Source organism: Drosophila biarmipes, chromosome X (genome assembly GCF_025231255.1).
Source record: "Drosophila biarmipes strain raj3 chromosome X, RU_DBia_V1.1, whole genome shotgun sequence".
Taxonomy (NCBI): domain Eukaryota; kingdom Metazoa; phylum Arthropoda; class Insecta; order Diptera; family Drosophilidae; genus Drosophila; species Drosophila biarmipes.
In genome coordinates, this window is record NC_066611.1 from 4,642,304 (window position 1) to 4,653,167 (window position 10,864).

The window sequence follows — 10,864 nt, forward strand, 5'->3', positions numbered from 1 at the left end:
CAATACCAAAATGGTCTCTCAATTAAGTTTCAATTGGCACACAATGAGCCAAAAGCGAAACCAGGGCAAGACCGCTGATAAGGCGAACTCTGACTGCTCTGCAAGGAAGGCGAAAGATATATATCAATATAAATAAAGATATAAAAAATGTACATATATAATAAAATATATATATAATAATAGATAACCGTGCAGTGGAGCTAGTTATCAGATAAAAGAAAACATTTACCAAATTAAAACAGATTTAAATACTAATATAAATACTAATGTATTACTATTTATGGTATATTTTAGCTTATTATAGAATACTATAATTTAACCATATTTTTTGGACGGCATTTTCTACTGTTTGGCGGAGTCCAGCAACCTAACCTGGTTAGGGCAGCCAGTGAAACTGAGCAAGGTATCAATTAAAATTGGAGTCGCGTGGCGATTAGCGCCATTATCCGATATCCGCAATCGCAGTGGGCGCAGTCCAAGTTTCCGGTACAGCCCACATTCCAGACGCCTTTTTCCCTTGGCACGGAAAGAAAAAAGAGGTTAGTAAGGGTGGTAACTGATGTACGAACTCCCTGGCACTTGTCCCTCCTATAGGTTGCATGCTTCCCTTCTTGGCTAGCTCTTGTCTTTAAATGGCTTATTTTGGTGTTTCCTGATAGTATTTTTTTCAGTGCTCGCTGAGGTCACGTCACCCGTGGATTCGGCGTTCGTTGGCCTTTTCTGTTGTTTTTGCCGCTGGTCTATTTATTGTTGCGCTGTTTTCTGGGCCATAAACATTGGACTCTACAAGAACAATAAATAGGAACATAGGAAACGTGGCTACAGAGAGAGAAATTGTGTTTTATTACGATTTATTACGAGTTTCTTGCTTTAACTTTGCACAACACTTACACTCTTACGTCTATGTGTTGTTCAAACGTCCTTTCCTAAACTTTCAACAACATACAAATCTGAAAATATTAGGTTTTAGGATTAAATGTATAATACAATAGTTAAGCTCGTCTTCAATTTATCCTAAAATTTATCATTTGATGGTAGTTTTACTATTTTTAATAGTTCTTAATCGTCGAATCTACAATTTAGCCCTTGAAATAGTTGATCTCCTTAATAGTTTTACTCTTGAATAGTAACTGGAGCAGCATTAAATACAAGTAACTATTTTGTTAATCTTCGAATCTCTAATTTAACCACAAAATATTTACTCTCCCCATAACACAATTTACTATTTACCATACTATTAAATACAAACAAAAGCAGCATTAAATACAATTCACTATTTTTAATAGTTGTTAACCTTTTTTACATTTAGGTAACTATATGTTTTGTTAAAGTTACCCATAAAATGGGCCTGTGTGCACGGAAAGTAAAAAGCTGTGCGTTCTTTTTCAACTCATCTAAGCAAGATGATATTTTTCCAGTGAGTGCTCAATTCAGGTACGGATAGATGGGTGGTTCCGCGTCCACCCGGTCCACTGGGCGAACGTGCAGCGTCTGCCAGAGACTCCTCTTGGTCGGCTCCGGCTTTCCCAGCTTCCCGCGGCTCTTCTGCAGATCAGTGTAGGCGGGCGGCGGGGGATTGGAATTCCGGCCGAGGACGCCTCTATTCCGGCGCAGAAGTCTGCGGCCAGGCATCCGGACCGGAGTCAGCCAGCGCAGCTGCTCCAGGCGCCGCTTGTGGCGCTGCCGGAGAGTCCGGGAGGCGCAGTACGGACGGACAGTAATGTAGAAGAATATCTCGACCACGGAGAAGATGCTGAAGCCCATGAAGAGACCGAGAAGGCCGCCAGTATTAGCTAAAAGGAAAGGTTACAGTAGAAGTCCTTGCATTAGTAGAATATTACAATTAATTATTATTAAATTAAGTTATTTGTTAAACAATATTTCCATGTGTTACTAAAAACATATCTTTTTTTAATAAATCATTCATCATTTTGAAGCTTCAGATGGAATATCAGGATTACTTATACAAATATAAATGTAATATTTAAATAAATGCTTGTGCACATCATAGTTAATTGTAAAATAGTACTTCTATGAGATTAATAATAAAATAAATTATAAATTGCGAATACTTATGTTTAATATTATTACTAATTATAAATAAAATATTTTCAAAAACTATTTAAAAATTGTTACTCATTCAAAATCAAAACGAAAACAATGGTAACACATTTTTTGAGGCCATCCATAAGCAACTTCAAGGGAATAATGATCTTACCTTTAAATGTCTCTTATAATTTATTGAGTTCACTCCCCCAATCATTGCCAAAAAACAACTCACACAGAAACTCGGTGAAGCCAAACATCTCCGACTTGGTGGTGCTGCGGAAGATGTTGGTCATGTAGTAGAAGTGCAGGACGGAGATCTCGCTGGCGTTGCTGTACGGCCCGTGGAAAATGTAGTCGGGCAGGTTCTCGCCGGCCTGGAACCGGGGATCCGAGACGATCGAGGCCGTGGAGAGGGTCGCCTTGTAGGTGAGCTCGAAACAGCCCGGCCAGCAGCTCTCGCAGGAGAGGTTCGTCATCGAGGACTCGATCTCCGTTTGCACCCGGTCCGTGCACTGGTTGTCGTTGGGCCCGCACACCCGGGCCAGGGGATCGATCCGGGGCAGGTAGTAGAGCACGCAGCTGCACTCGCGGAGCAGCAGGTTGGCCTCGCACTCCAGCTCGCAGTTCTTGCGTGAGTACGTCCGGTAGTAGGCCAGGTTGTTCTCGTCGGAGAAGAGGCAGCGCCGCACCGACTTCTTGATGGACCGTATCGTGGGCAGGGCATCCTCGTAGACCGGTTCGATGGGGATGCGCGCCTCTCGCCCGGCGGTCACCACGAAGCCATAGTTGCTTACCTTGGGCAGCTCGGCAGGATTGTGGACAAGGACCTTAAAATGCAAAGTTTTGCAAAGAAGATATCTAATTAGGAACCTATTCTTTATTAAGATTTTCGGTATTTTTAAGAACACAAATATGTATGTATATGTGGTATGCTTTTTAGATCTACACTCAGAAAAATATACAGTATTTGGGTGTGCAAATTTCTCCAAGCTTGGAAATACAGAATACAGCTACCAAGCACAAATTTTCAAGACCGAAAATACTAGGTTCCCGAACATTTCGGACTTCAATCAAGAATAAATATTCCTTAAATCTAGCCGTATTTGTACTAAAAACAAGAACGATTTCAAAACAAAGTAAGAAAGTGGCAGGCGTGATTTTAAGAACGAGTAATTCATAAATTAAATTTGGTTTTTATTATATTAGTAAGAAAAATTAGTATTGGAACCTGAAACGAAATATATCTAAATAACAATAATATTAATATTAATAGAGAATTGATTGAATTGGTAGATATTAAAATTTCGAAATATGCTCAACTTGAGAACTCTTTGAGCACGAATGTTCTCAAAAGGTAAGCTGAAATCGTTCTTAAATCAAGGCTGTTTTTACTAGTTTTTAGCACGGTATTTTTCGCTGAGTGTACCTTCGGGCCTTAATGATCTACTCGTATATATAACAATAATCCCAGTCTCACCTTGAAGCCCACACTCATGGACTTGGTGCAGTAGTACTCCGCTATGGAGGCGTTCAGCACGACGGTCAGGCCCATCCGGATGCCGGTTCCGCCCGAGATGCGCGGATAGTAGAACTCGGGCAGCTTGCGGGCATAGCCCTTCTCCGGAGTCCAGTCGATGGGCTCGTAGCGGGAGTTCGGCTGGGCCGGCTCCCACCTCACGTCGTCGCTGTAGTTGCGGATGAGGTACGAGGGATCCAGGGCATTGAAGTTGCAGCACAGCCCGTCGTCCGTCAGGATGGAGGTGAAGAGCAGGGAGCACTCCTCCTCGCGCGAGCCGAAGCTGCAGTAGAGCAGCATCTTCTCGCACGGCTGGGCCACCTCCACAAGGATCGCCTTGAAGTACTTCCAGGTGCCGATGTAGGAGATGGTCGTGTCCCCGCCCTGGTCGCACAGGCCCATCAGCAGGGAGAAGTTGGTGCTGGTCCGGGCAATGCGGTCCACCTGGCTGAGCAGCGCCTGGTTGAGATTGCAGATGGTGATCGCCGGGAAGGGCATGTTGCTGGTTAGCTTCTGCTTGGCACTGGTCGAGATGATTATGGGCGAGGCGCTCCACTTCACGTACACGTTGGAGATGAAGAACCCGGAGAGGATCACCACCAGCACGAAGGCGATGCCGAAGAAGACCCTGAGAAAAGGTGTGGGAAATGATATGAAGGCTTGAAAAAACTATCCATTAAATTTTAAAAATCAATGCAGTGACCAAACCAGTAAAGACAGAAACTCCATGATCTTACCAGGTATTCTTACTAAAGTGTTTGATTTTTCTATGATCTGATTCCCTACCAAGTGACCCAATCAGATCCAAACAAATATTTGTTTATGACTTGCACATAATTATTATTAATTTATATACAAAATAGCTGCTAAATTTGGAAATTCATATAAATAAAGCTCTCCTTGAAATTTGAACAATCAATAAAAACCAGTAAGTCCATGATTATAAAAAGTATTCCTACTATAGTGTTTATTTTTCCCAAGTTCGATTTCCCTTCTTTTTAAACTTGGTAATAATAATAATTAATATTTATAAAGTAAGTGTAAAACAATGCAGCCGCTAAGTTTTGAAATTCATATATATAAAAATATCCTTTAAATTTTAGGAATCAAAGCAAAAAGGAAAATGAATTTCTACTATAGTGTTGATTATTCCTAAGATCGGGAAACCAGATCCCACACTTGGTTATTACTATTAAGAAATATTTGTATAATATGTGTAAGACAATATAGCCTCTAAATAATTTTAAAACCCCGTTCACATCAGACCATCCATATAATCCATATCTTTGTGCCAGGAACCAAATCTAGAGCTTTGTCGGTTTCCGCCCCGCTCAGACCTTAAACTGACATATTTTTTGCCCAAAATTATTCAGTTTTCAGTTACGATGAGTGACTTAGTAGTGAATGCGTTACTATAGACCCACTAACCGTTCCGGAATGGTGATGCTCTCCTCGGCGATGTACTTCAGGCCGTGCAGAGTGCTGTTCTTCAGGTAGTAAACCACACTCCGCCTTATCGCCGCACAGCTGCAGATGGTGTTCTCCTCGTCCTCCGACCCGGAGTCCCTCTTCCACATGGAGGAGCCACTGTGGCGCCGCCTGCTGCCCGTCAACTTCTTCATGATGCACTGTACGTCGACTCCGGCGGATCGGCGGTATTTATAGAGGTCACTGCCGGCCGCCGGCCCCACTTGCATTTCCATCGCAGTCATCAGCTCTAATCATATTGACCCAGGGCAAACAGAGTCGTCCATTTGCTGTGATAACCACCAAATTGATTTTGGCCACCTCTGCCATCTGCAATTTTCGAAAATCAAGCAGCTGGCCGCTGAATACTAGTGCATGGCAGCATAAGTAAAGTTTACACTTGAATGCAAACAGGGATGCACGCACAGTCGTCACTCGGAAAAAATTGTGGTTGTGAGTAAAAAAATGTAAACTGTATCTAAAATCAATCTATTAGTTTAGCTATTTTTGTAGTTAATTTTTGCTCATTTTAGTTCATTTAAATTTACAGTTTGTCCCGAAATTATTAAATATATGTGATATCCGAAAAATTTCTGTGTAGTAATCGCAAATATGGAAAGATAACTTAAAACTACATGTGAAAAAGCTACATTAAACTAAATTGGTCGAGATGATTTATCGCCACCAAATGTTCTAGCAAATATAAAAGCATTCATTTCGAAACTCATTGTGGCAAAAATTTATTTAATGGACATCTTTCGTGCGGCTCTTAAGTACTTCATAAATAATTTCAATCAACCAGGCTATATTGACCCTCGTCCGCTAACATGGCCCGATTTATCGCAAGATATTTTCATTCTCATTGATGAGTGGGCCTTTAAGTAATGCATACAGTTTCAATCTCCATCTTCAGGAGTATTACAAAATATATCTTAAAAGTAATTCATCTCTTATTTATGTATTTACATAAGTCAGTTTAAAACTCTTCAAAAGTTCATTCATTAAGAGAAACATAATTCAGAATTCCGACTACTTTCATTTGGCAAATCAAACGTGAAAATAATATACAAGCATTAAATTACTTTCATTCAATTAAAAATTCTGAATTTTAAGCTTTAGTAAACCTAAAAACCATAAAATTTACCATCTTATTTGTATATTTACATCATACATTTCCATTTTCTTTAAAAATTCAGGGAGTTCAAATATTCTTTTACATATACACATATATATATGTGAACAAGAAAATTCGAATTTTTAGTTTTGTATATCACTACATATTATATACACTTTCCTGATACTTCGAAAATATTAACTTCATTACCTCTTTCAAGTTTTAAAACTAAAAATTATATATTTATAATTGATTCTAGCGTTAGGAACTAAAAATCCAGTTTGCACACATTAACATTATCTTTTTCAGTGTAAACAAGAAATTGTAGATTGCTGTTCAATCTTTTTACAGATCTTGGATAACCATAAGGCCATAACTAATTAGGATTGAACTGGAAGAAATCGACGTTGAGATCTAGAATGGCTTCAGCGTTGGGCGTTTCCTTCATGGTTAGGGCCTCCACGGCATTGTCGCTCGCATGATCGTAGCCATGGTTCACGGTCGGAGGAGCAGCTGCCACCGGAGGCTGCATAAGATCGCTGACATTCCTGAGTAGGCTCTCCTCCGACGGCGGATGAAGCTGCCCGCCCGCGGACAGGTTCAGTCGCTGCGCAGCCTCGTCTGTGAGCGGATCGTCCAGCGACATGCTAAGCTCGGCGTAGACCACCAGATTACGGGCTCCTCCGCCGACGCCACCGGCAACCAAGGCTCCACCCTCTGGCTCCGGCATGGGAGCCTGCGGCGATTCCATGGCAGACATATCCAGTGCATACTGACCCTCGGGTATGCCCAGAACTCGTGCAACCCGAGCATTTACGAAGTGCAATCCTGAGGTATTCCGTATGAGCCGCTGGCTACGCAGCTGGAGCTGCTCCACAAAGTCGTTCAGTTCGTTTAGGAAGAGATCGGAGCGCTGCTCCTCGCTGAGATGCGAATGCCGCTGCAGTTGTGCGGTTAGGAGGCCAAATAGCGAAGGCGTTGAGCTGGGAGGCGCTCCTGCTGCAACAACTGGCGGCTGCTCTCCAAGGCGCGGCATGTGCTCCGGAAATTTGACAAAGTGACGCTGCAGTCGGCGACCCAGAAAGATCTTCCCACACCCGGGGCAAATGGCATTCTTGGGCACGGCTCGCGTAGTGGGCGTTGTGATAGGCTCTTCGCTGCTGCAGTTAGTCTTCGGCTCGGGCATGGGTGCCCGGTAATCCTTGTCCCGCAAATCTGCCACCAGCATCTCGAATATCTGTGCAGAGCTCGGCTCCACGGCGGGACCACTGACCACGGGAGCGGGCTGGGGCATGGAGCTGCGCACCTGGCGACCGGAACGAGTGCGGTGTGGCTCAGGAATAGGTTCCTCTACCGCCGGTGGCTGCTTTTTGGGAGCAGGAGCTGTGGCAGCCATTGAGCTGGCTCTTTTTAGGGGTCTTCCTACCTTGGGCGGCGGATTGTGGACATGTTTCGCCATGGGCGGACGAATTCCCATGCCACTGGGATCCGGACAGCGGTAAATGGTCATCTGTTGGGTCACTGCATCCGTGCGAATCACCTGGTTGCGCTTTCTGTACAGGATTACTTGGTGATTAAGTTGGGCTGGCTAATCAAAGGGGTTCTGCTTACCGATCGATGACTATGTGATCTTCCTTGGACAGCTTGTGCAGGCTGCAGGCCAACTTGCAGAGAGTGTCCTTCTCTCGTTGCGAATCCTCCGCAGAATCGGGCAGTCCCTCAAGGGGCGGGGAGTTAGCTGCAGGAGTCCTGGCCCCTTCCTGCCGATCCTCGGCAATACCGGACTTTTCCGACAGCGGCTGCAAGTCGCCCAGGACCAACGGGTCCTCCAGGAGATGCTTCATTGGTCAATCACGTTTATAGCACAAAATAAATAATAAAATTTGTATTTTGGTGCATTAGTGTGACCGTCGCGCCTATCAGAAGACCAACTATTCCACCAACAGTTATAATTATAAAATACTTTAAAAACTTAAGCTTAATATTGTATGGGCAATGAAAACAGATAGATAATTCAAAATCGACATACTATATCATTTTGTATTATCGGTTTAAAGAACTTGACTTACCCTTCTTTCATATTTTTGTTTTTATAAATTATTTTTTAGAGGATATCTCTGAATTAACAAATAATTGTAGTTAAAGTATATTTTAAGGTATTTACTTTATTTGTATTTTAAGAAATCAAATCTAGTAAATAATATAAAAGTCCAACGGTTTTTGCACCACGCTACGGTCACACTGAATGCCTGCATTTTAAAAGATCATAAGTAATCCCCTTTTTTCCGGGCAATTTGATTGGACGTGAAGGTCCTGGAGAGAGAGAAATGCCCGCCGACACAGGGGTCATCCACCTGCCCTGGCAGCGCCTCGGCGACCCGTTCGACCGACAGTTTCCATCGATGACTCGACCGGAATGCATCGGAGTCTGCAGCATCAACGCTCGCCGGGATTATGTGGACGACGCCAGCGGCGCCAACTACTTGGTGGGGCCACCATGGCCCCCCCTGCCGATGGATCTGAGTGCTGGGATAGCGGATGTGATCCGTAAAGCCTCGGATTTCGCGACCAAGGATCTGGAATTCGCGCTCCTCTACATACAGCACCACAAGGAGCAGCTGCTCCGCCCGAGGAAATCGGATCCGGGAGGCTGGGGACTGGACATCGACTTTGTCACGCTGCGCGGCATTCTGAGGCAGCTCATGTGTATGCCCTATGAGCGGTATCGCGAATTCCGCATCAAGGCCACACTCCTCAACGGTAGCGTCTACATGGCCAAGGAGGAGACGCCGGAACAGCAGTTGGAGAACGAGAACATGACCGAGGCCCAGAAGGACATGTGCTCCTGGGGCTTCAAGTTCGAGCAGTACGTCACTAGTGCCCAAGCGCAGGGCAAGCCGGTGACCAATGTGCCGGTCAACGAGGCGGAGGAGTTCATGGGCGTGTTCCGTGGAAAGCTGGCCGGAATAAGGCTGCTCTACGGAGCCGAGATGGACTGCGTGGTCAGCCAGGTGCCAGTGTGAGTATTCTAGGCATGCACTGGGTTATTGGTTGAGGTTCGACATCTTCAAATCATCTTATCCCCTTAGGGACTTCAAAGATCCCAAAGTGCTGGACTCGCTGACCTTCGTGGAGCTAAAGACCACCGCCCACAATATGAGCTCCAACCAAAAGCGGAGCTTTGACAACTATAAGTCGGCCAACTGGTGGAGCCAGTCGTTCCTGGTGGGCATCAAGACGATTTACGCGGGACTGCGCGACAATAGGGGCATGGTGCAGGAGATCAAAGAGTTCGATGTCCGCACGCTGGCCCGCAACAAGCCGTGGAACCCATCGGCCATGACTTGGTTCCTGGAGCAGTTCCTGCGCAAGCTTAAGGAACTGCTGGTGGCCATTGACGATCCATTTGCCGTGGTCCAGGTGACTTTCCGGAACAGACAGGCCCACTACGAAGTGCTGCGCGGACCGGAACACCAAATCCTGCCCGATTGGTACTGCAACATGATTAAATTCCCAAATGTATAACTATTGCATTTAGACTTTAATGATTCTCGTACGAAATCTATGTATGTACAACGCGACTTAGAGCTAACACTGAATGCACTGATCACTTGAGGTCGTTGGTCTCCAGAAGGGGCACGGCGCTTGGTTCCAGTTTGCCGCTTGCGGGACCAAAGCGACGCCTGTCCGGCGGACTGCCTGGTGAGCTGGTGAACCCGGTCATTCCAAATACGTGGCTGCCGCCGCCGCTGCCGCCTAGGGACTCGCGTTTCTCTATCACACAGTCGAAGAAGCGGGACAGCTTCACGGCATCGGTGGTTCCAGCGGCCAGACTGCGGATGTCCCGGCAATTCAGCCAGATCTCCTCAGCGCCACATTTGTCGGCTACGGGATCAAGGAAGTGAATTTTACATTTTCTGGCAGACAACTGAATGACGCACCTATTCCGCCGGCCTTCTTTACCGACGTCTTCGGGTGGCGCTTCTCGTCGATGAGGTCCAGCTTGGTGCCCATGACCAGGATGGGCGTTTGCGTCGCGCCCATGAACTCCTCCATGTCGAACCGGATGTGCCCGTCCGCGCCGGAAGTGTTCGAGGAGAAGCTACTCAGCGGGGTGGGTGGCGAGGGAGGCAGGGAGCTGGCCCGTGCCTTGTACGTGTCCTTGCCCTCCTTGTTGACGATCTCGTACAGCCAGTCGAGCAGCTGCTCCTGCGACTTGCCGTTGGTGAGGTCGTGCACCAGGATGATCCCATGTATGCCCGAGTAGAAGACGCTGCGGGTGTTCTTGTGGCTCAGCGATCCTCCGACATCGAAGAGCTCCACGAAGTAGGGGCACTGGCGGGCGGTACCCTCCTTGAACTCGTGGATCCTCACCTGGATGTTGCAGCCCACCGTCCAGCCAGGTCGGATCAGCGACTCGTTGTGGGCGATCAGGTGCGTCAGGCAGGTCTTGCCTACACCTGGTGGGGGAGGAGCCGATGCTCGACGGGATTAGTGGGCGGAGGACAGTGATCAGGGCCGTTGGCGGCCAATATTTACCCGAATCTCCGACGACAACAATCCGCACTCGATTGTTCATCGCCATTGTTTAGTGTGACCGTTCCTGCCGTATTCAAATGTGCCACGTAAAAATACTAGAGCAACAAATAACCGAATACAAAAGTTTGACAACTAGCTGGTAAATAGCGAGTTTATTCAACAAAATGCTAATTATTATT

At 45.7% G+C, this 10,864-nt stretch overlaps 4 protein-coding genes across 5 annotated transcripts; 1 reads left to right on the forward strand and 3 right to left on the reverse strand.

The window, feature by feature from the left end:
• Positions 1-1,281: 1,281 nt before the first annotated feature.
• On the reverse strand, positions 1,282-5,187 carry LOC108033037 (pickpocket protein 28). 2 transcript variants are annotated; one of them, XM_017107164.3, is made up of 4 exons: positions 4,994-5,187; positions 3,527-4,193; positions 2,282-2,876; positions 1,282-1,793 (listed from the first exon to the last, which is right to left on the reverse strand). In XM_017107164.3, exons 1-4 carry the CDS (start codon positions 5,185-5,187, stop codon positions 1,426-1,428), a joined length of 1,824 nt encoding a protein of 607 aa, XP_016962653.1. In that variant the 3' UTR covers positions 1,282-1,425. The 2 variants fall into 2 exon arrangements, with proteins under 2 accessions (XP_016962653.1, XP_043949054.1); XM_044093119.1 differs by having other exon boundaries at positions 1,736-1,793; positions 2,219-2,876.
• Positions 5,188-5,747: 560 nt separating this feature from the next.
• On the reverse strand, positions 5,748-8,077 carry LOC108033006 (uncharacterized). The gene is made up of 2 exons (XM_017107131.3): positions 7,758-8,077; positions 5,748-7,699 (listed from the first exon to the last, which is right to left on the reverse strand). Exons 1-2 carry the CDS (start codon positions 7,988-7,990, stop codon positions 6,523-6,525), a joined length of 1,410 nt encoding a protein of 469 aa, XP_016962620.1. The 5' UTR covers positions 7,991-8,077; the 3' UTR covers positions 5,748-6,522.
• A 310-nt stretch (positions 8,078-8,387) lies between these two features.
• On the forward strand, positions 8,388-9,674 carry LOC108033074 (decapping nuclease DXO homolog). Its single transcript, XM_017107243.3, has 2 exons — positions 8,388-9,165; positions 9,236-9,674. The coding sequence occupies exons 1-2, from the start codon at positions 8,474-8,476 to the stop codon at positions 9,669-9,671; spliced, it is 1,128 nt and encodes a 375-aa protein (XP_016962732.1). The 5' UTR covers positions 8,388-8,473; the 3' UTR covers positions 9,672-9,674.
• LOC108033075 (rab-like protein 3) lies at positions 9,669-10,784 on the reverse strand. The gene is made up of 3 exons (XM_017107244.3): positions 10,686-10,784; positions 10,088-10,606; positions 9,669-10,031 (listed from the first exon to the last, which is right to left on the reverse strand). The coding sequence occupies exons 1-3, from the start codon at positions 10,729-10,731 to the stop codon at positions 9,754-9,756; spliced, it is 843 nt and encodes a 280-aa protein (XP_016962733.1). The 5' UTR covers positions 10,732-10,784; the 3' UTR covers positions 9,669-9,753.
• Between the last annotated feature and the right edge of the window lie 80 nt (positions 10,785-10,864).

Excerpts from the sequence above, each read along its gene's own strand:
- LOC108033075 (XM_017107244.3), bottom strand. The coding sequence starts at position 10,731 with ATGGCGATGAACAATCGAGTGCGGATTGTTGTCGTCGGAGATTCGG. Across the intron at positions 10,607-10,685 it reads TGTTGTCGTCGGAGATTCGG|GTGTAGGCAAGACCTGCCTG; the intron begins GTAAATATTGGC and ends CTCCCCCACCAG. Across the intron at positions 10,032-10,087 it reads AAAGAAGGCCGGCGGAATAG|CCGACAAATGTGGCGCTGAG; the intron begins GTGCGTCATTCA and ends TTGATCCCGTAG.
- LOC108033037 (XM_017107164.3), bottom strand. The coding sequence starts at position 5,187 with ATGAAGAAGTTGACGGGCAGCAGGCGGCGCCACAGTGGCTCCTCCATG. Across the intron at positions 2,877-3,526 it reads CCATGAGTGTGGGCTTCAAG|GTCCTTGTCCACAATCCTGC; the intron begins GTGAGACTGGGA and ends TTGCATTTTAAG. Across the intron at positions 1,794-2,281 it reads TGGCTTCACCGAGTTTCTGT|CTAATACTGGCGGCCTTCTC; the intron begins GTGAGTTGTTTT and ends CTTTCCTTTTAG.
- LOC108033074 (XM_017107243.3), top strand. The coding sequence starts at position 8,474 with ATGCCCGCCGACACAGGGGTCATCCACCTGCCCTGGCAGCGCCTCGGC. Across the intron at positions 9,166-9,235 it reads GTGGTCAGCCAGGTGCCAGT|GGACTTCAAAGATCCCAAAG; the intron begins GTGAGTATTCTA and ends TTATCCCCTTAG.
- LOC108033006 (XM_017107131.3), bottom strand. The coding sequence starts at position 7,990 with ATGAAGCATCTCCTGGAGGACCCGTTGGTCCTGGGCGACTTGCAGCCG. Across the intron at positions 7,700-7,757 it reads GATCACATAGTCATCGATCG|AAAGCGCAACCAGGTGATTC; the intron begins GTAAGCAGAACC and ends AATCCTGTACAG.